We start from the raw sequence: 23,211 nt of genomic DNA, 5'->3' as shown, positions 1-23,211 counted from the left end.
GGAGGACTCATGCATCTTGATTTCAAAACTTGCTACAAAACTACAATAATCAAAACTGTGTGGTTCTGACATACAGACCAGTGGAACAGAATTGAGAGTCTAGAATAAACCCATACATCTGTGGTTAATTGCATTTTGACAAGGGAATCAAGACTATTCAAAAGAAAGAAGAGCTTTTCAACAATGGTGCTGGGACAACTGGATAACCACAGGCAAAATAATCAAGTTGAACCTCTACCTCAACCCATATATACAATTAACTAAAAATGAACAAAGACCTATATATGTAAAACTATAAAAAAATCTTAGAATAAAAAACTGTTAATTTTTGTGACCCTGGATTAGGCAAGTTTCTCAGATGTGACATTTAAAGCATAAGCAACCAAAAAAAAAAAGTAAATTGAACATAATAAAAATCTAAAAATTTAAAAACAGAACCCAAGAATGGGAGAAAAATATCTGCAAACCATATATCTGATAGGGTCTACGATCTAGAATATATAAACTCTTTTAACTGAACAATTAAAAGACAAACCAGTTTACAATGAGCTACTGATCTGAATAGACATTTCTCCAAAATGGCCAATGAGCACATAAAAAGATACTCAACATCAGTAGTCATTAGGGAGATGCAAATCTAAACCACACGGTACCTCTTTTCACATCTACGAGGGTGGTTATTATTAAAAAACAAAAAAAGGAACCTCTGCAAAGATGGCAGAGGATTAAGGGACCTTATTTTTAACTAGTCCCTGAATTGAGCTGGATATCTACCAGAATATTCTGTACACCCATGAAATCAGCCTCTGATGTAAGAAGATAACCTAGATTTCTACAAACAGAATACCCCAGGTGGTTGGTCTTTGAGCTATGAACCAGGGAACCATGACACACACACAAAGAGTGAATTATTACTCATCCATAAAATGAATAAAAAGGATGAAATATTGCTATGTACAACATGGATGAAACCCAAAAGTGTTATGCTAAGAAGCCAGATACAAAAGATCACATACTGTATGAATATATGAAATATCTAAAATAGGTAAATCTATTCAGATGGAACGCAGATTAGTGGCTATTAAAGTTAGGGGAAGAGGGGAATAGGGAGTAATTGCTTAATGGGTACAGGGTTTCCTTTTGGGGTGATGAAAATGTTTTGGAACTAGAAGAGTTGGTGGTTATACAACATTGTAAGTATACAAAATGCCACTGAATTGTTCACTTTAAAGTGTATGATTTTCTTTTATGTGAATTTCACCTTAATTGAAAAAAACACAATGAGATATTTCCTAGCGACTTGGATGGGTATATTAATTTTTTAAGAAGTAGACAATAGTGTATAAGAAAGCCACTGATTTCTGCACATTGACTTTGTATCCTGCCACGCTGCTGAATTGCTGTATGAGTTCTAGTACAGAAAGGGAAATTAGAGAATCGATTCCATTTACTATAGCACCAAGAACCATAAGATACCTGGGAATAAACCTAACTAAAGAGGTAAAGGATCTATACTTGAGGAACTATAGAACACTCATGAAAGAAATTGAAGAAGACACAAAAAGATGGAAGACCATTCCATGCTCTTGGATCGGAAGAATAAACATTGTTAAAATGTCTATACTGCCTAGAGCAATCTATACTTTTAATGCCATTCCGATCAAAATTCCACCGGCATTCTTCAAAGAGCTGGAGCAAATTATCCTAAAATTTGTATGGAATCAGAAGAGACCCCGAATCGCTAAGGAAATGTTGAAAAACAAAAATAAAGCTGGCGGCATCACCTTACCTGATTTCAAGCTTTATTACAAAGCTGTGATCACCAAGACAGCATGGTACTGGCATAAAAACAGACACATAGACCAGTGGAACAGAGTAGAGAGCCCTGATATGGACCCTCAACTCTATGGTCAATTAATCTTCGACAAAACAGGAAAAAATATACAGTGGAAAAAAGACAGTCTCTTCAATAAATGGTGCTGGGAAAACTGGACAGCTATATGTAGAAGAATGAAACTCGACCATTCTCTTACACCGTACACAAAGATCAACTCAAAATGGATAAAAGACCTCAACGTGAGACAGGAATCTATCAGAATCTTAGAGGAGAACATAGGCAGTAATCTCTTTGATATCAGCCACAGCAACTTCTTTCAAGATACGTCTCCAAAGGCAAAGGAAACAAAAGCGAAAATAAACTTCTGGGACTTCATCAAAATCAAAAGCTTCTGCACAGCAAAGGAAACAGTCAAAAAAACAAAGAGGCAACCCACGGAATGGGAGAAGATATTTGCAAATGACAGTACAGACAAAAGGTTGATATCCATGATCTATAATGAACTCCTCAAACTCAACCTACACGAAACAGACAAACACATCAAAAAATGGGCAGAAGATATGAACAGACACTTCTCCAATCAAGACATACAAATGGCTATCAGACACATGAAAAAATGCTCATCATCATTAGCCCTCAGGGAGATTCAAATTAAAACCACATTGAGATATCACCTTACACCAGTTAGAATGGCCAAAATTAACAAAACAGGAAACAACATGTGTTGGAGAGGATGTGGAGAAAGGGGAACCCTCTTACACTGTTGGTGGGAATGCAAGTTGGTGCAGCCTCTTTGGAGAACAGTGTGGAGATTCCTCAAGAAATTAAAAATAGAGCTTCCCTACGACCCTGCAATTGCACTCCTGGGTATTTACCCCAAAGATACAGATGTCGTGAAAAGAAGGGCAATCTGTACCCCAATGTTTATAGCAGCAATGGCCACAGTCGCCAAACTATGGAAAGAACCAAGATGCCCTTCAACGGATGAATGGATAAGGAAGATGTGGTCCATATACACTATGGAGTATTATGCCTCCATCAGAAAGGAAGAATATCCAACTTTTGTAGCAACATGGACGGGACTGGAAGAGATTATGCTGAGTGAAATAAGTCAAGCAGAGAGAGTCAATTATCATATGGTTTCACTCATTTGTGGAGCATAACAAGTAGCATGGAGGACAAGGGGCGTTAGAGAGGAGTAGGGTATTTGGGTAAATTGGAAGGGGAGGTGAACCATGAGAGACTATGGACTCTGAAAAACAGTCTGAGGGGTTTGAAGTGGCGGGGGGGTGGGAGGTTGGGGGTACCAGGTGGTGGGTATTATAGAGGGCACAGCTTGCATGGAGCACTGGGTGTGGTGAAAAAATAATGAATACTGTTTTTCTGAAAATAAATAAATTGGGGGAAAAAAAAGAAGTAGACAATAACAGATGTAGGTGAAAATATGAAGATATTTGAATCCTCATACACTGCTGGTGGGATTGTAAAATGGCGTAGCTATTTATAAAAACACTCTGGTAGATTGTCAAAATGACAGCATTATCCTAAGACCCAGTTTTACTCCCACAGAATCAAAAACATATGCTCACATAAAAAAAATGTACACAAATGTTCATAGCATTATTCTTCACAGCCAAAATAGTGGGAAGCACCTGAATGTCTATCAGCTGATGAATGGCTAAATGAAGAGTGGTATAGTCCCACAATATAATACTACCCAGCCATAAAAAGGAATGAGATACTGACATATATTACAGTATGGATAAACCTTGAAAACACTAACCTAGTAAAGAGGCCAAACATAAAAGGACACACACCGGTTTACTCCATTCATATGAAATGTGGGAATAGACATACCCATGTAGACAGAAAGTAAACAGTGGTTGCCAGAGGCTGGAGGCAGACCAGAATGGGGAGGGACTGCTAATGGGAACCAGGTTTCTTCTTGGTGATAAAAAGTTTCTGGAATTAGATAGTGGTAATCTATAAAGAACTGCTCAAACTCAACACACACAAAACAGATAATCATGTAAAAAAATGGGCAGAAGACATGAACAAACACTTCTCCAGTGAAGACATACAAACAGCTAACAGACACACACAAAAAAATGTTCATCATCACTAGCCATCAAGGAGATTCAAATCAAAACCACATTGAGATACCACCTTACACCAGTCCGAATGGCCAAAATCAACAAGACAGTAAACAACACGTGTTGGAGAGGATGTGGAGAAAGGGGAACCCTCTTACACTGTTGGTGGGAATGCAAGTTGGTGCAGCCACTTCGGAAAACAGTGTGGAGATTCCTTAAGAAATTAAAAATAGAGCTTCCCTACTAAGTATTTATCCCAAAGATACAGATGTAGTGAAAAGAAGGGCCATCTGTACTCCAATGTTCATAGCAACAATGGACACAGTCACCAAACTATGGAAAGAACCAAAATGCCCTTCAATGGACGAATTGACAAGGAAGATGTGGTCCATATATACAATGGAGGATTATGCCTCTATCAGAAAGGATGAATACCCAACTTTTGTAGCAACATGGACGGGACTGGAAGAGGTTATGCTGAGTGAAATAAGTCAAGCAGAGAGAGTCAATTATCATATGGTTTCACTTATTTTGGAGCAAAGGAATAAAATGGAGGACATGGGGAGATGGAGAGGAGAAGGGAGTTGGGGGAAATTGGAGGGGGAAACGAACCATGAGAGACTGGACTCTGAAAAACAATCTGAGGGTTTTGGAGGTTGGGTGAGCCTGGTGGTGGGTATTATGGAGGACACGTACTGCATGGAGCACTGGGTGTGGTGCATAAACAATGAATTCTGGAACACTGAAAAGAAATTCAAAAAAAAATTTTTTTTTAAGATTTTATTTATTTATTTGACAGAGAGAGAGATCACAAGCAGGCGGAGAGTCAGGCAGAGAGAGAGAGAGAGAGGGAAGCAGGCTTCCGCCAAGCAAAGAGCCCAGTGCGGGGCTCGATCCCAGGACACTGAGATCATGACCTGAGCCGAAGGCAGTGGCTTAATCCACTGAGCCACCCAGGCACACCTAAAAAAAATTTTTAAGTGGTAATGTTTGCACAGACTTTTGAATAAACTAAGAAACCACTGAACTGTATATTTTAAGGAGGTGAATTTATAGTGCATTAATTACATCTCAATAATAAAATGTACTAGATCAGACAATCCATCTGAAAATAAAACGAACCTTGCATGATATATGAAAATTAACTAAAAACAGACCATTGACCTAATCTAAGATCTAGAACTATATAATTTCTAGAGAACAAAAAGGAAAATCTTTGTGATTTTAGGTTAGTCAAAAATTTCTTAGATAGGACACAAAGGGTATGATCCAAAAATAAAAAATTTGACAAGTTGGATTTTATCAAAATGTGAACTTCTGCTCTTTGAAAGAGCATGAAAAAACAAGGCATAATATGGGAGAAAAATATGTAAAGCACTTGGAAGATCTGCACATAAACAAAAAGTATGAATTTTTTTATGTAAGAATCAACATGAGAATATTTTTAAAATCCCTGAAAAATCAATAATAAGAAAACAAATGGAGTTAAAATGGTTAAAATATTCGAAGAGACACTTAAACTTGTGAATAACCAATAAGCAGCTGAAAAGATGCTCAATATTATTAATCACTAGAGAAATGCAAATTAGGCCACAATGCTATGCCAGTCTCCATCAGCAGTTAGAATGGCCAAGACTCAAGGAACCAACGCTACCATGTGCCGGCGACAATGCAGAGTAGAACTCTTCTACAGTATTGACGGAAGGCAGGATAGTGCATATGCTTTGGAAAATAGCTGCTGAATTGTTTGTCAAATATGTATTTCCCATAGGATCTAGAGTTCCAACTCCAGATAATTAGCCAAGAGAAATAAAAATACGTGTTCAGGGGCGCCTGGGTGGCTCAGTGGGTTAAGCCACTGCCTTCGGCTCAGGTCATGATCTCAGGGTCCTGGGATCGAGTCCCGCATCGGGCTCTCTGCTCAGCAGGGAGCCTGCTTCCCTCTCTCTCTCTGCCTACCTCTCCATCTACTTGTGATTTCTCTCTGTCAAATAAATAAATAAAATTAAAAAAAAATACGTGTTCAGATGTGAACATTTTATAGGCTTTATTCATAATTGCCAAATGTCCTTCAAGTGGCAAATGGACAAAGAAACTGTGAGATACCCGTATCATGGAACACAAACAGCTGAAACACACGACAAGAACATGGGAGAACTTCAAATGTCTTTCGCTAAACAAAAGAAGCCAGACTCAAAGTGTCACACTTTATGTGATTCCGTTTATAGGATATTCTGGGAAAGACATAACTATAGGCTCTCTGACCTTCTCCTCGCTCATGCTCTCTCTCACTGTCTCTCTCTCTCTCAAATAAATAAATAAAATCTTTAAAAAAAATAAATAAATAAAATAAAATAAAATAATATGCTTTCCAAGATATTGATTATTTGAAATTTGTTGATATTTGCTCTATTCTATATCATTTGGTGAATTCTTACAAATATTCCATGTATCTTTGGAAGACCATATATTCTGCAGTTTTGGGGTACAATTATATATATATCCATTTGCACAAACTTTATAATTATTTCATCGTTGTACTTTTATATCATTTTAGTCCCTATTAATTTCTTTTCTGATCTATCAGTTATTGAGGTAGTTACCTTACCCTTCTAATATGATAGTAAATTTATTTCTTTTTTTGCGTATTTTGAAAATACAGTATTAGACACACACCAGTTTAGAATTATATCTTGAGACATCAAATCTTTTATCGGTAGGAAGTGACTTCAGACAGATACTTAACAAGTAGTTAAACCTGTTATGTACCGTGGGAAGTAAGCTTTTTAAAAAGATTCTTAGGTTGGATGATTTTTCAAATCACTAGAGCTTAGTCACTAAACCACCGATTACATGACAGAGAGGTGAACTATACATATCAGAGCTTGGGCTCAGAAACTTCTTAAATTACAAGTTCACACATATATGGTTCTGGTAACATGAATACTATTTAATAGGGCCAGAAGCCAAGAAGCAATCAAGGATCAATGATTATACAGACACGTGTCGCAGAATTTACCATCTAGGGTAGGCTAATTCTCCCTGATGCTCCAGATCATTCCGGATGACAGTGATACATAACCTTTATGCTTTTCAAATTTTGGAAACACAAACAGCAATGCTTTAAAGACCGGCTTTTGTTTTATTTTAATCAGAGTATTTGTGTCTCTGGCCATTCTATCTTTTTAGAACCCAGGAGAGAGTATCTTACAGATGAGTGACAAGTGCTAACAGGTACTTAGGAAGCCTAAGTTGGCTTTTTAAAAAACAAAACAAAACAAAACAAAACAGCACTGTCAACAATGTTCTCTTTGCCTCCCACAGGGCCATCGAGGGACTTCCTGGATAAAATACTGAGTGAACACTAGGGCCAGAGGCTGTCGTGACTCAGTGGCCAACACCAGATGCTTGAACGCGGCTCAGCAGCAGCCCCGTGCTGGCGTGGCCGGAGCCGTGACCGGAGCGCTCTGCGGGGCACCCACCTCAGTGGCTTCTTTCCCCCTCCACATCCTGGTAATCAACTGAATAACCCATCTCCTCAGTAAAATAAGCTCATACAGGAGGCAGAGATACAGAAGGAAACACAGTGAAATATCAACAAATAAAATGCAGAATACCTTGTTTTTGGCTAATTCCTTTTCCAAATTGCATTTTTCTTGCGCTATTTCTTTCTCTGTTTTATCAACCTGCCCAAGGAGGGGAAACAAAGAAAGGCTCAGTTTCAGTGCAGCCGGCAGGCTCTACTACAGCAGACACACCCTGTTCACGGATACCTACACTGCCGAGATAGCACATCCTCTCAGAAAAGGGGCCACTCAGGGAGTCTCTGAGGCAGAGCAGACTTCACAAATAGCCCTGAAATTAGAAAGACACGTCTGCACGTCAGACTCTGCTGGTTCCTTCCTCAGCAGGAAGACAGAGCTGCTCCCCCTTAACCTCCACTGTCCCACGCCTTCAGGGGAAATCAGCTTTTTAAATCTGACACCTTCGCTACCATGAGGATGTGTGAGCCACTAGTTAATGCTGTGCAAGGGTGGGCAGTTTGGCACAGTCTACATCACATGCTACCGGACAGACATTAGCCACCTCAAGATTTCTTTAATGGGCAACTCAGACTAACTGTATCTGGGCTGTATTTCTTATCTTTGGCACTTAAAATAGTTTTAAAACAAGATCACCACCACAACCAGGAGGTAACATAAATCTGCTGCTCCCCACCTCTCCCTGAAATCTTTCTTTCTCCTCCAGCAGAGACTTCTTCTCCTGGATCAATGCTTCCAGTTCACCACGCAGTCTTGCAATCGTTGTTTCTAGCAGCTCCTTCTGCAAGGCTGTCCTCCTCTCCGCGTCCTGTGCTTTCTGGGTACACTGATTATGCTCGAGGATTAAATGGTCCCTGTAAGAAGAGAACGAGGAGACATGAGCGCTGACTGAGAGTTCTTTATTTAATAGACCCCCGTTCTCCAAGAACATACTGGCTAAGAGCAGTTGCCAAAACGTTCTAACAAAACTAGTTCCTTGAGGGCAAAGTCTTTATCTTATCTTTGTGTCTGGCCCAAGAAATGCAGAATTAAACGTTTCCATTAAAGACAAGAAATACAAATGTGAGGACAAAAGATACAGAAGAAGTTGCCTAGTTTACTTACAGATGTGTTTGGAGTTGGATTTTCTCATTCTGAACAGTCTCTAGCTCCGTAGTGATACTGGCATGGGCTGCATCCAGGAGTAGGTTTTGTTCTTGAAAAGTCTGCGTCATCATTTTCTTCTCTACCTGAATTTTGGAAGTAATATTAAAAGCTGAGATGCCAGGAAGTCATTTAATAGGGTGCCACTGAAAATGACTGATCAAAGATAGTGACTTAGCTTTGAGAGATACATTTTTATATACATAAAACCTCTTTTTAAAGAATTTAATGTTCAGCTTTCTCTTTGTCCCCACTCTGACCTGACAACAATTCTGTCATTTTATAGCTCTACCAGCCAACAGTGAAGATGCATTATTTACCCAGGCTGCTGCAAAATTTATAAAACTCTTAACATGAACGTATTTTTAGATATAAAATTCTACTAGGAATATTTTGGTACTTCAAAATTGTAATATAATACATATTTTTAAAAAACAACATCAATATGTATAAAGTGAAACGATCTCTTCACTTACACTCCCCCTCCTTTAAAATAATACCACTTCTCCAGGGGCAATCATGTTAATAATTTGCTGTGAATTCACTTGAAAATATTTGAAATTGCACTCAGCTACTGTTACAGAAGCACTATATGGGAATACCCAGGAGATATTGTGGGTTCACTTCCAGACCACCACAATAAACCTAGGCAAATAATTTTCTGCTTCCCACTGCATATACAAGTGATAGTCTATTAAATGTGTAGTAGCATTATGTCTTAAAAAAAAAGCAATGTACATAACTTAAAAACACTTTATTGCTAAAAAATGCTAACCATCATCTGAACTCTCAGTGAGTCATAAACTTTTTGCTGGTGGAGGGTCTTGCCTTGGTGTTGATGGCTACTGACTTATAAGGGTGGTGTTTGCTAAAGGTTAGGGTAGTTGTGGCAGTTTCTTGAACCCACTTAAAGTCGCCAGCTATATTAGGCCCAAACAAAGTCAGCGTGGCGCTTTCTCTTCAGTGAGTGGGCCAAGGAACAGATGCACAGATGCAGATTTTTGTGAAGAAGCTGAACCTTACTCTGACCCTGTAGATTGTGCCCAGTGACACCACTTAGAATGTCAAAGCCAAGGGGTGCCTTGGTGACTCAGTTGGTTAAGTGTCTGATTCTTGATTTCAACACAAGTCATGATCTCAGGGTCATGAGAATGAGCCCAGTATCAGGGATCTGCACTGAGCATGAAGCCTGCTTAAGATTCTCTCTCTCTGGGATGCCTGGGTGGCTCAGTTGGTTAAGTGTCTGCTGTAAGGGCCTACTTAGCCAGAGCGAGCCATTTTGAGTTTATGCAGTGAACTTAGATTGACCCTGCTCCTCCCAGAGGAACTTACTTGCAAAGCCCAGATACGAGGGCGGGTCAGGCCAGGTGGAGACATCCAATCAGTGGGGCACGCATATATCTACTAGGGTAAATTGAAATTAAATTGGCCACCCGTATGTGATCTAGCATAACTTTGCAGTTTTCTCTGTGTGTTGCTGACCTAGCATGACTGTGCAGTTTTCTCTGTGTATTGCAATCTCATTGGCCACCTGTGTATAGACAGGTTCAACCATCTCTATAAAAGTTAGTCTGTGAGGCTGGGAGGGGTCACTTCTTTGTAAGAGATGTCCCCGACTGGTTGGTTTGATTCTCGATGCTTGGCGCGAAATAAAGCTTTGCTTGATCTTTGCTTTGTATCAGTCTTGTTCCTTTGATCACGGACCCTAATATCTGCCTTTAGCTCAGGTCATGATCCTGGAGTCCCAGGATGGAGCCCCAGGTCAGGCTCCCTGCTTAGCGGGGATTCTGCTTCTCCCTCTTCCTCTGCTCCTTCTCTCATTCCTGCTCTCTCTCTCTCTAATAAAATCTTGGAAAAAAGGGGGGGGGCACCTGGGTGGCTCAGTGGGTTAAAGCCTCTGTCTTCGGCTCGGGTCATGATCCCAGGGTTCTGGGATCAAGCCCCGCATCAGGTTCTCTGCTCGGCGGGGAGCCTGCTTCCTCCTCTCTCTACCTGCCTCTGCCTGCTTGTGATTTCTGTCCATCAAATAAATAAATAAAATCTTAAAAAAAAAAAAAAAAGATTCGATTTCTCTCTCCCTCTGCTCCCTTCCCTGCTCTTTAAAAAAGGTCAAAGCCAAAATCCAAGACAAGGAGGGCATTCCACGACCAGCAGTATCTGATTTTTGCAGGCAAACAGCAGACCATGGCCACATGTTCTGAGACTACAACATCCAGAAAGAGCTCACCCTGTGCTGGGTGCTTTATCTGCGGGGCTGCATCATCGCATCATCAAGGCTTGCCCACCTCTAGCTCACCCAGAAATACAACTGTGACGAGATTGCCTACTCCAAGTGTTGTGCTTGCCTGAAGCCCACACGGTCAATTGCTGCAGGAAGCACAGCCACACCAACAACCTGTGCCCCAAGAGGATGGTGAGCGAAGGCCCTGCTGTCAGCTTTTCCTTCACCCACAGGTCAGCCTCCTGCCTGAGCCGCATGGCCCTGAAGCTTTAATAAAGTTTCCCTGACACTGAGTGGGAGAAAAACAAACAAAAGACCTATTTTGAAGCCAGGCATTGACTTCTTCTTTCTAGTTATGAAAATCCTAAATGGCCTCTTTCAATGGCGTCTGTTGTTTAATGTAGCCACCTTCATTGATGATCTTCTAGATCTTCTGGAGAACTTGCTTCACCTTGCACTTCCATATTACGGAGACAGCTTCTGTCCTTAAACCTCAGGAGCTACCCCGCTGGCTTCCTACTCTTCTTCTGCAGCCTCCTCACCTCTCTAAGCCTTCATGGAGTTAGGGTCTTGCTCTGGCTTTGGTCTAAGGGAATGTTGAGGTTGGATCGATCTTCTATCTAGACCACTAAAACTTTTTCCGTATCCGCAATAAGGCTGTTTCACTTTCTTATCATTCATGTGTTCACTGGAGTAGCATTTTTAATTTCCTTTAACAGCTTTTCCTTTGCCTTCACAACTTGGCTCAATGTTTGGTGCAAGAGGCCTATCTTGGCTTTTGACACGCCTTCTTCACTAAGCTTAGTCATTTCTAGCTTTTGATTTATAGTAAGAGACATGAAACACTTCCTTTCACACGAGCACTTAGAGACCTTCATAGGGGTTATCTACTGGCCTAATCTCAATATTGTTGGGTCTTAGGAAATAGGAGGTCTGAGAAGAGGGAGAGGTATGGGGAAGAGCCGGTCAAAGCAGCCAGAACACACAAAATATATATTAAGTTTTCCATCTTAAATGGGCATGGTTTGTGGCATCTGAAAATAATTACAATAATATATCAAAGATCACTGATCACAGATCACCAGAACAAAAATAATGAAAAAATTTGAAATGCTGTGAGAAGTACCAAAATATGACAAAGAGACACAAAATAAGCTAATGCTGTTGATAAATGGCACCAGTAGATCTGCTAGATGCAGGATCACTACAAACCTTCAGGTTGTAAAAAATGCAATGATCTACAAAGCACGATAAAACAACATATGCTTATAATTGTTTTGCATAATTTATTTTCTCTGGCTCACCATTTTGGACTTCTCAAAACAACATTTTTAGACACATCCCTTCTACCTACGATTTATAAAACTTTTGCAAGTATAGTACATATTAACAATTAATTCTGTACACGTATTTTAAAACACTTTTATCTTAACAATACTTGACTGCAAAGCAAACCTTCACACCTTTGGAAAATAAAATCCCATCTGTGTAACATTCCAAAGTTAAAAAGTGTTTGTGACAGTATTACTTCCATACATCACATTATTCTACTATTACATTATTCTACCATTGTTAGTCCCTGAAAGTAGAGATTTTATTTTGTTCAGGACTATAATCTCTTCTAGACCTATACGTACCCACACAGAGTAAACACTGGTTTTACTTAGTGTTACGCTATGTGCAGCAGTAAGCACGATGGGAAATAGCAAAGGTGCGTAAGAAGGAAGTTCACAGTGTTATCCAGGAAATGAGCCATGCAAATACACTGCTACACAGTGCAAACTAGAGAGGTAGTATAATGCAAAAATTAAAAGCATGGACTCTGGAGTCAGACCTTGGTTTCAATCCAGCTCTACCCCTTACTAGCTATATGGCTTCAGACAAGCTGATCTACTTCCCTAAACCTCATTTTCCTCATTTATAAGATGAGGATAATAAATATTCCTCTACATACTGGCTGCTAGAATTAAAGGAGGAAATATATGTAAAATCATTAGTATAAGGCTTGCTATGCAGTAAGCACGCTCTCCAAAAAGTGAGAACTATTATTATGAAAGTCTGTTTAATGTCCTAGGAGTAGGAGTTAACAGAGAAAACTCATCCTTCTGGTTTGAGTGATCAAGCTTCCTTATGAATTTGAGTCTTAATGAATAGAATTTCAAATAGCTGAAGATGAAATAAAGACCATTCTCAGTCAAGGAAACAGCATAAGCAAAATGGGAAAAACACAGGTGTTTGAGGAAATACTGAGTATTTGGGCCAGGTAATCACTTTTCTTAAAATAATGGTATTTGAGGGCGCCTGGGTGGCTCAGTGGGTTAAGCCACTGCCTTCGGCTCAGGTCATGATCTCGGGATCCTGGGATCGAGACCCACATCGGGCTCTCTGCTCAGCAGGGAGCCTGCTTCCCTCTATCTCCCTCTCTGCCTGCCTCTCCGTCTGCTTGTGATCTCTCTCTGTCAAATAAATAAATAAAATCTTTAAAAAAAAAAAAAATAATGGTATTTGAGAAGAAACTGTCAAGAAAGGACTGAGCATAAGGCTAAATGATCCCTCTGATGAAAACTGAAAACCACTAATAAAAAATAAAGTAATTCAGAAAATTTCTTGAAACTATTAAAATATTTTATTTATCCAATTGGTCATACACATTTCCTAATTTCTTAGTCAAGGAGTTTTCTTGTGATTCTATCAGAAATGGACAAGTTTTAAGTGAATACCTGCAGAATGGCTTGATGGTCAGCAATAATTCTGGCATTTTCCATACTAACAGTCTCAAGCATGCTGTTCAGCTCTGAACACTTTCTAGTCAGCTGGTCATTAGAAACCTAAGATGGTATATACAGCGAGTTACAGATCTCTCCAGTAAATAATTACTTTTACTTACCACATTTTTAATGTTATAGTATTTCACTCTGTATGTGAACTTAATTTACTTATCTCCAACTGGTATTTCATTAGATAATACTTTCTAATATTTGGAGTCAATACCCCACATAATTCTCAATCAAAGGAGAAATTTGTTTATTTGGTGGAGCGACCGAAGCGTTCAACAATTAGCTAATCTCCTGTTCACGATTTTGAACACTGTTGAGACAGAGTAAGACATCTACAGAATGGACTTCACATTGTAGATGCCTAGCCAGTACTACAGAAATTCAGTCCCACAATTAGATGAGTGTTCAGAATTGTTTAGCGAATAATACAAATTGTCTAAGTTCTTTCACCATCAATTACAGTATCCACAAAAGCAAAATATAGGTAACTGTACCTTTTCACAAGACAGATCATCCAAATTAAAACTAAGATCTTTTGTGCAAGGAATCTATCATATAATTCTGTTGTCTTTTTGACATTTGAAATTTTTATTCCTGTGGAAAACATTTATCTTATTAGTTATTTTTGCAAAGTGTATTTGCCAAGGATCCTTTTTTTTTTTTTTTTTTTTAAAGTAGGCTCCTCATCCAGTGTGGAGCCCAATATAGGGCATGAACTCATGACCCTGAGATCAAGACCTGAGCTAAGATCAAGAGTTGGGTATCCATCAGACTGAGGCATTCAGGCACCCCAGGGATCTTACCTTTAATGAACAAATTCTTCAAGAATGGGAACAAATAACTATAGGATCAATTAAAAAACACTCAAAAATGTTAAGAAAGTAAAGAAATGAAAAACTATCTGGAAAGCATAAGTGGTAGTATAGTAAAGAAGGAAGGCAAATGTTCAGGGGCATTTGAAAATTATAACCAGATGTAGAAACTATTCACCAAGGAATACCTAGGGGTAAGACAAAGATAAACTCTTGATCCTTGAAAAGAAATAGTTAATTTTCTTTGAAGCCAAAATTTCTGAGCTCAAATTCTAACTCTGTGATTTATTAGCTATGTTATTGAACCTCTCTGTATAGATCAACTTCCTTATCATTAAAATGAGAATAATAAGTTTCTGTAATAGTGCTATTATAAGCATTGCAATTTGTTAGTAAATAAGGTGCTTACAATTATGCCTGGAACACAGAATGAGTTTGGTAAATGTTAATTACTACTACCATAGCAAGAGTAGTAATTTTCATTATTATTTTATAAAATAGCACATTTATTTTCTATTTCCTTTATCATAAAGAGAGCACAGCAACATTATGATCCCAGTATTGAAGCAATCAAATTATACTAACAAAAAGTTCTTTTAAGTGATTAATACGATTTCACTGACCCTATGAGAAATAACTTGTTTGCCTACACACACACACACACACACACACACCCCATTAGCTAAATTTGGAAACCACCATCCTACAGAAAATATACACAGTACTCTAAAATCCAGTAAGTACTTACTATGTTCCTACTACGCTGTTTGTTATAAAACATACAAAGTATAAGCATAGCCTGTAGCACTGGACTGCTTAGAAGTTCATAGGCGTAGATGAAAGCTATATATTTAATGAGCAAAATATAAAGCAGACAAAGGTAAAATGTAGATTAGTGCATGATTTAGTAGTATATCTCATATACTTACGTGTCACAGGAGATTTGGTGAAATGGGAAATGTAGTTAATGTGATAATGATTCATAGATGAAACAGATTTTAAGAAAATTTAAAAAATGGATCATGGCAATGGTATAAATGCATACAATTAGAATCAATTTTGGTTCTTGGTTTTTTTTAAACTGAACAAAATTATGTTAACATGTAAACACATAAATTGGAAGATTTACCTGTGCTTTTTTTTTTGATGAGGAAAGGGTAGTTTCTTCAATTAATGGTGTTGGGAAGACTAGACAGGCATATGCAAAAGAATGAAACAAGACCACTATCTTGTACAATACATAAAAATTAATTCAAAATGGATCAAAGACTTGAACATAAGACCTGAAACCGTAAAACTTTTAGAAGATAACATAGGTACTTTTCTTGGTCTCACACTAAAAGCAAAAAGAAACAAATAGAACTATATCAAACTAAAAAGCTTCTGTACAGCAAAGGAAACCATCAACAAAATGAGAAGGCAACTTGCTGAATGGGAGATAATATTGTCAATCATGTATTAATATCATATATCTAATAAGGGGTTAATACCCAAAATATATAAAGAATAAAACACAGTAGCTTAAAAAAATCTGATTAAAAAATGGGCCAAATGGGGTGCCTGGGTGGCTGAGTGGGTTAAAGCCTCTGCCTTTGGTTCAGGTCATGATCCCAGAGTCCTGGGATAGAGCCCCGCATCGGGCTCTCTGCTCGGCAGGGTGCCTTCTTCCTCCTCTCTCTGCCTGCCTCTCTGCCTACTTGTGATCTCTGTCTGTCAAATAAATAAATAAAATCTTTTAAAAAAATGCGCCATAGATCTGCACAGACATTTTTCAAAAAAGACATACAGATGGCCAAGAGGTACATGAAAAGATGTTCAGCATCGCTAATCAGGAAAATGCAAATCAAAACCACAACGAGATATCACCGCACACCTATTAGAATGACTATTACCAAAAAGACAAGAAATAATAAGTATTAGACAGGATGTGGAGAAAAAGGAATCCTTGGGCACTGTTGAAGGGAACGTAAATTGATATTGCCACTGAGGAAAACAGTACCGAGGTTTCTCAGAAAGTTGAAACTAGAGCTACCGTATGATCCCGCAACTGCTCGTCGGGGCATTAACATGAAGAAATCAAAAACACTAACTAAAAAAGATATTTGCAACCCTACATCCACTGCAGCATCATTTACAATAGACGAGATATGGAAATAACGCTAAGTGTCCATCAATAGATGAATGGATAAAGAAAATGTAGTATGTGTGTACATATAGTTATAGATCGATAATATTCAGCCACAAAAAAGAATTTACTCTTGCCATTTGCAACAGCATGGGGGGACCCTGAATGCATACTAAATGGAGTATGTCAAGCAGAGGAAGAAAATACCATATAATCTCACTTACGTGTGGAATGTTAAAACAAAAAACAAAAAAATGATACCAAGTCCACAGATACACAGAACAGGAAGGTGGGAGCCAGAGGCAGGAGGTATAAGGGATGGGAGAAAATGGTGACGGGGTCAAAAGGTATAAACCTCTAGTTATAAAATAAATGAATCAGGAAGATGTACTGTACAGCATGATGACTATAGTTAATGATATTGTATTGCATATTTGAAAGTTAAGAGAGTGAATCTTAAATGTTCTCATCACAAGAAAAACATTTTGGGGGGCAACTGGGTAGCTCAGTGGGTTAAGCCTCTGCCTTAGGCTCAGATAGTGATCCCAGGGTCCTGGGATTGAGCCCCACGTCAGGTTCTCTCCTCCACGGGGAGCCTGCTTCCCCCTCCCCTCTCTCTTTGCCTCCCTCTCTGCCTACTTGTGACCTCTGTCAAATAAATAAATAAAATCTTTAAAAAAAATTTTTTTAACTAAATATGGTGACGGATGTTAACTAGAATTACTGTGACCATTTTGCAATGTATACAAATATTGAATCATTATGTTGTATACCTGAAATATAATGCTATATACCAATTATACCTATCATGATAGTATGAGTTAATATAATCAGGATTAATCTTTGTTTTTGATTCCTTAATTAAACAAAATTAACATCTAAAAACTACAGAAATAAGATCTACCTGTGCTTTTTCTGATGTTTCATGAAGGGCTACTAATTCAGACCTCAAGTATGCATTTTCTTCATGTTCCTTGTTCAAAGACATCTGCACATTCTGTAAGAGCAAAAATAGTAAGTTCTATCTCTCTCTCTTTTTTTAACATGTAAGAGCTATTATGAATATCTCTATCAAAATACCTGTTCTGTATTTTGGCTACTATGAGTTCAAGTTTGTTGTTTTTTTGTTGTTGTTCTTATGTTCAATTAGCCAACATATAGTACGTCATTAGTTTTTGATGTAGTGTTCAAAGATTCATTAGTTGGTGTAACATCCAGTGCTCTAGTAATAATGATATTTATAGATAAGCATCTTGTAAAGAATTTTTAAAAATCCTGATATCTTCAACTCTCAAACTTTTCTTTTTATTTTATTTCTTTTCAGCGTAACAGAATTCATTGGTTTTGCACCACACCCAGTGCTCCATGCAATGCGTGCCCTCCATAATACCCACCACCTGGCTCCCCCATAAATTATAAAAACTGTTAATTAAAATGTTCTCATATGGTGTTTCAAACTGGAAAGAATTTGCCTAAAACCATAATGTAAATATTTAACCAGGATTCTCGTCAAGAAAGTTCTGCTAAGATGAGTATTTGTTATACTACATACACAGTTTTTCCCCTAAGCAGTTATCTTTTGTGATTTTAAACACATTCAAGGATCTTTTAAAGTTTTCTGTAGGTGAAAATGTTTTCATCAAGGATTACCTGGGTGTGGAACAAAAGAAAACACCTTTGCTCTAAAAACAAACAACCAAATAGGTGACAGGGATATGAACTACTTTTCCCCTCTAACAGGTAGTTATTGAAATGGGGAAGGGCAAAGTGCAAGTCCTCTCCCTATAGAGAGAGGACCACGCTTCTATTTTTCCAGGAGAAGCATCTCAAGACTTAAACATCACCTACTACAGGATGAGATAGAACCCAGAAAAAATATTCCAAACAGGATCTACACATTAAGTTTGATTTAGAAATGTATTAAGATATAAAAGTGGTAATAGTTCTTTTTTTTCATTTTTTATTTTCATAAAATACAAATAACATAAAATTTCACATTTTAGGGGCACCTGGGTAGCTCAGTGGTTTAAAGCCTCTGCCTTCGGCTCAGGTCATGATCCCAGGGTCCTGGGATGGAGCCCCACATTCGGCTCTCTGCTTGGCAGAGACCCTGCTTCCCCTCCGGCCCCTGCCTGCCTCTCTGCCTACTTGTGATCTCTGACTGTCAAATAAATCAAAATCTTAAAAAAAAAAATTCAGGGCGCCTGGGTGGCTCAGTTGGTTGGACGACTGCCTTCGGCTCAGGTCATGATCCTGGAGTCCCGGGATCGAGTCCCACATCGGGCTCCCAGCTCCATGGGGAGTCTGCTTCTCTCTCTGACCTTCTCCTCGCTCATGTTCTCTCTCACTGTCTCTCTCTCAAATAAATAAATAAAATCTTTAAAAAAAAAAATTCACATTTTAATCATTTTAAAATGTACAGTTCACTTAAAAATATTTAAGTGTTAAGTTCAGTGGCGTTAAGTATATTCACATTATTGTTAATATTTCTTATAGTAACCAAAATTAGTTAATATTTTTCATATTTCATAAATTTTATAGCAATTATTTTACAATAAGGATAAGATGCAAATTCATCTCATAATTTTTGCTAACTCGTCTTTTTTTTCAAACCATAATAATGTGCTGAAATGACTTCTTAATACCCAGCTGACAACAGGTCTGAACATACGACTCATTTACACTGCAACTTTTTTCTAGTAAGGATTTATTTCAGGAGAATCAGAACAACTGCAAACCAACATGACTGAGGAAATATTACTTAGTGAAAGAGGAAAGAGCATCTCTGAACTCTACAACCTCAAAACTTACCTTATTTTCTTCAACCAACTTGGAAATGACCTCATCTCTAGAAACTAAAAACAAAGAGTCCACATAACTATGGTAATAATAACTTACTAAAACAACATTGAAATCACATAGTATCTTCTCCCGGAACAGCTTGCTTTCTTTTTTTTCCCCAGTCTGTATGTTGTGAAAATAAGGAGAATGCAAGTATTTCTACCATATTTTTATAGACTGGAAACTAAGTCATGAAATTATCAAGAAAATAGTGCACAGTCACATGCGATAGTAAATTAGGTCAGGGAGGCTGATGCGTCTGAGGGATTTTAAACTGGAGAGGCACCTGATCGAGGGTTTTTGATAGCGAGAACACTCTGGCAGAGGCTCAGTAAGGAAGAGGAAATCAGTTTAGCAACTGAGCAGTTACCAGAGTATAAAACAGTGAAAGGTGGCTTTAAGGGAAGGGCTATGGGATGCGGAGGGAAAACACACTCCGGAAATCCAACAAGCAGGGAGGACGGTCAGGACTTGGCAGCTGGCTGCTGGGGTAAAGGCAACAGGTGAGTCAAGGAGAAGATCTCGTGTCCAGTTGTAAGCAATGGGGTGGGTGGTAGACTCTTCAAGTAGGGAACACAGGATGAGGAGCAGGTTCGGGGGACAGAACGAGTACGAATGATTGCAGTCTTTAAGTATCCACCGTGTGTTTGCAGGTCTCTGTAAGACATCCGTATATTGATGTCTAGTTGGCACTAAGATACCATCTGGAGCTCAGGAAGAGGATCGTATGTGGAAAGAAAAATATCTGAAACTACCCAGAGAGTATATACAGTGAAAATAAAACCAAAGATAGAAACAGGGGAACGGTTTGGCACTGTGCACTAGTAGCCCAAAGTAAACTTTTCTGAGAGTAATGTTTTGGCTTCGTGAAAAATTCATAAAGATCTATTAGTTTTGTTTCACTTAAATAGTCTAAAGCCAGAAAATTACAAAACGCATAAAAACATTTTACTAGGGGGCGCCTGGGTGGCTCAGTGGGTTAAAGCCTGTGCCTTTGGCTCAGGTCATGATCCCAGCGTCCTGGGATCGAGCCCCACATTGGGCTCTCTGCTCAGCAGGGAGCCTGCTTCCCCCTCTCTCTCTGCTTGCCTCTCTGCCTGCTTGTGATCTCTGCCTGTCAAATAAATAAATAAAATTTAAAAAAAAACATTTTACATAGGATATAATCAGAAAAACTATTTGAGTATGTAAGTCCAAGACTCATTTTAAATAAGGTAAATGTTTATTTAAAATGTTAAAGATAAAAAGGATTATTATATGATCCATTTTAAAAGTTCCAGTAATCAAAGTCAGAATGAAAGGGGAACGTTTATCTTACTTGGGAGAACAATTTCATCATGTTACTATGTGTATATAAAAGTTTATTGTTAATAATTACATTTTTAAATTCATTAAAGCAAATATCTAGAGACATTCCTTTTATTAATCTAGTTAGCATAACTATATCTTAATCAAATTGCATGCAGGTAAAGAGTGTTATTCAATATAAGCATATTGTTGGTATTCAGGCTTCCTTTTCCTTATGTTAGGTTTAATTAATGTTTAATTTTCATTTTTTAAATGGTCTTCCATATATTCTTTACAAAATTCAAAACTAAAGCATTTAGCCAATGAAAAAGTAACATTAAAAAAAATTGCTCCTATAATAGAAAAATCTGTGTTTTAGTCCTAGCTGTCCTCTTTGCCATGGGTCCTTAGATACAGACCTTTTTATGCTTCTACAAAATGGGGTATATTTTCTTAACTATCTTGCAAGGTTGTAAGGTCAAATGAGATAATGTGGCAGCACCATCAAATATAACATGTATTTTTGGTAGCCACACAATTATCTTGGGACATTAACAGTGAGAACTCCACAAGTAATTCATTAATCTACAACTATAAGAAAAACAGTACTTTCTGTTAAAAGCAGGAAAACAAAACACTGAATAGATCACTCTTTGTTTCATGCTTTTTAAAATTTTCATTTCCCTTTTGGTATTCCCTGCCCTCACTACAGCCAGAGAGCACAGCAGGCACACTGGCAGGAGGACAGGATCTAGAAGATACAGACTCAGGCCTTGCTTTAACTTTGGGAAGTATGGACAGTTTAGCGTGTTACAGAGATCGTTTTCGTGAAAGCTCTATGTAAACCATGAAGTGTTACTCATGTGAAGCATTGAAGTGTGATCCCTATACTTGATACTGGCTGAAACTGCTTTACAACTATATATTAACAATAGCAAAGGGGCGCCTGGGTGGCTCAGTGGGTTAAAGCCTCTGCCTTCAGCTCAGGTCATGATCTCAGGGTCCTGGGATTGAGCCCCACATCGGGCTCTCTGTTCAGCAGGGAACCTGCTTGCTCCTCTCTCTCTCTGCCTGCTTCTCTGCCTACTTGTGATCTCCGTCTGTCAAATAAATAAAATCTTAAAAAAACAAACAAACAAACAAACAAACAAAAAATAGTAAATATGGCAAGGACTGCTGGGTTGGAAGAACCATGACTGAACAACATGGGATCACGACTAGACTCATCCATTTCCTAGCTCAATCACCTGTAAGAACTCTGTGTACCCATCTGTAAAATGAGGACATTAAGCTCTAAGGTAAGTTACAACCATCCACTGATACAAATACAGATCAATAGACTGGCAACCTGAATGGGAGCCCGACACGATAAATGGTTAGAGTCAGGTTAGCAAGTATTAAAGGCCTTATTTCCTTATTAATATTCTATTCTCCAATATTCAATCTAGATTTCTAGAAACCCAGTATTCCCAAGTCCATGAACACTTAAATAAATCTGAGAAAGAATTTATGTATAGAACAGTCTACAGTTGAGAAGATCGAATTCTATTTTATTACCAACACATTTTTTTTTTTTACCAGTGCCACAGAAAAAAGGCAATCAACAATTTTTTACTTGTGGTCTTGTGGTAAATCTCAGTAACAATGGTCTCTTCCAGAACTTTGGATCTTAAGAGCTTTTGCATGAGATCTCAAAAGCACCTAACAGAAATGTAATTTCTAGCATCTATTTTCATACTTAGGTCAGACTTGAGCTGAGAGATAGAAGTCTCCAACTCTCCTTTTTTCTGTTGCTCCTGTGCCAGCAGATCTTGGGTGGTCTGTATAGAACTGCGTAGGGCAACGCAGTTTTGCTGCAAAATCTGCACCTGAAATGTGGAAGAAAAAGTCCTTTCTTCAAGGTCAAGATTTCTACCAAACCACCTCAGAGCACATGTGTAAGGCAGATTTTCCTATCTACACATCACTGGAGGGAGAAGGGGAGTTTCTCCGTTACATTGAAGATTTCAGCAGGGTGCAGTGTTTTACAGCAGGGCCGTCCGACAGAACTTTCTGTGCACTCTCCAACACAACACGTACCAGGCACAAGTAACTGCTGAGCACTTGAAGTGTGGCCAGAGTGACTGAGGAACTGAATTTTAATTTTATTTAATTTTAACTAATTTAAATTTAAATATCCACATGTGGCTAGTAGCTACTATATTGGTGGCACAAGTTAGAGCAATAAAGGATCATTTACAAATTCCTAAAGTAGGAGGGCCTGGGTGGCTCAGTAGGTTAAGCGTTTGCCTTCTGCTCAGGTTATGATCTTGGGATCCTGGGATCAAACCCCACATCAGGATCCCAGCTTGGTGGGAAGCTGGCTGATCCCCCTGCTTATGGTCTCTCACACTCTCTCTGTCAAACAAAAAACTCTTAAAGAAATGAAACAAAAACAAATTTAAGTAGAACCTTTATTTAGTATTTAAGTAGAAACTTTTTAAATAATTTTATTATGAAGAATAGCCATTGGTCCAAGTAAAGATTATGTAAT

The 23,211-nt window shown here is 38.3% G+C and overlaps 1 protein-coding gene across 1 annotated transcript in view; it reads right to left on the bottom strand.

Annotated features, from left to right (window-relative positions):
- CCDC150 (coiled-coil domain containing 150) overlaps positions 1-23,211 on the bottom strand; it is an 84,359-nt gene that overhangs the window by 42,315 nt on the left and 18,833 nt on the right. Inside the window, exons 7-13 of the mRNA XM_044241207.1 lie at positions 22,417-22,546; positions 19,362-19,405; positions 17,455-17,547; positions 13,557-13,664; positions 8,577-8,701; positions 8,149-8,326; positions 7,548-7,616 (exon numbers count right to left, since the gene is read on the bottom strand). Of these exons, the coding sequence (XP_044097142.1) occupies positions 7,548-7,616; positions 8,149-8,326; positions 8,577-8,701; positions 13,557-13,664; positions 17,455-17,547; positions 19,362-19,405; positions 22,417-22,546 (747 nt within the window). The remainder of the gene's footprint in view (positions 1-7,547; positions 7,617-8,148; positions 8,327-8,576; positions 8,702-13,556; positions 13,665-17,454; positions 17,548-19,361; positions 19,406-22,416; positions 22,547-23,211) is intronic.

Source organism: Neovison vison, chromosome 3 (genome assembly GCF_020171115.1).
Source record: "Neovison vison isolate M4711 chromosome 3, ASM_NN_V1, whole genome shotgun sequence".
NCBI classification, from domain to species: domain Eukaryota; kingdom Metazoa; phylum Chordata; class Mammalia; order Carnivora; family Mustelidae; genus Neogale; species Neogale vison.
Note: the sequence above shows the minus strand (reverse complement) of the source record. Positions and strands in the feature narration are given on the sequence as shown.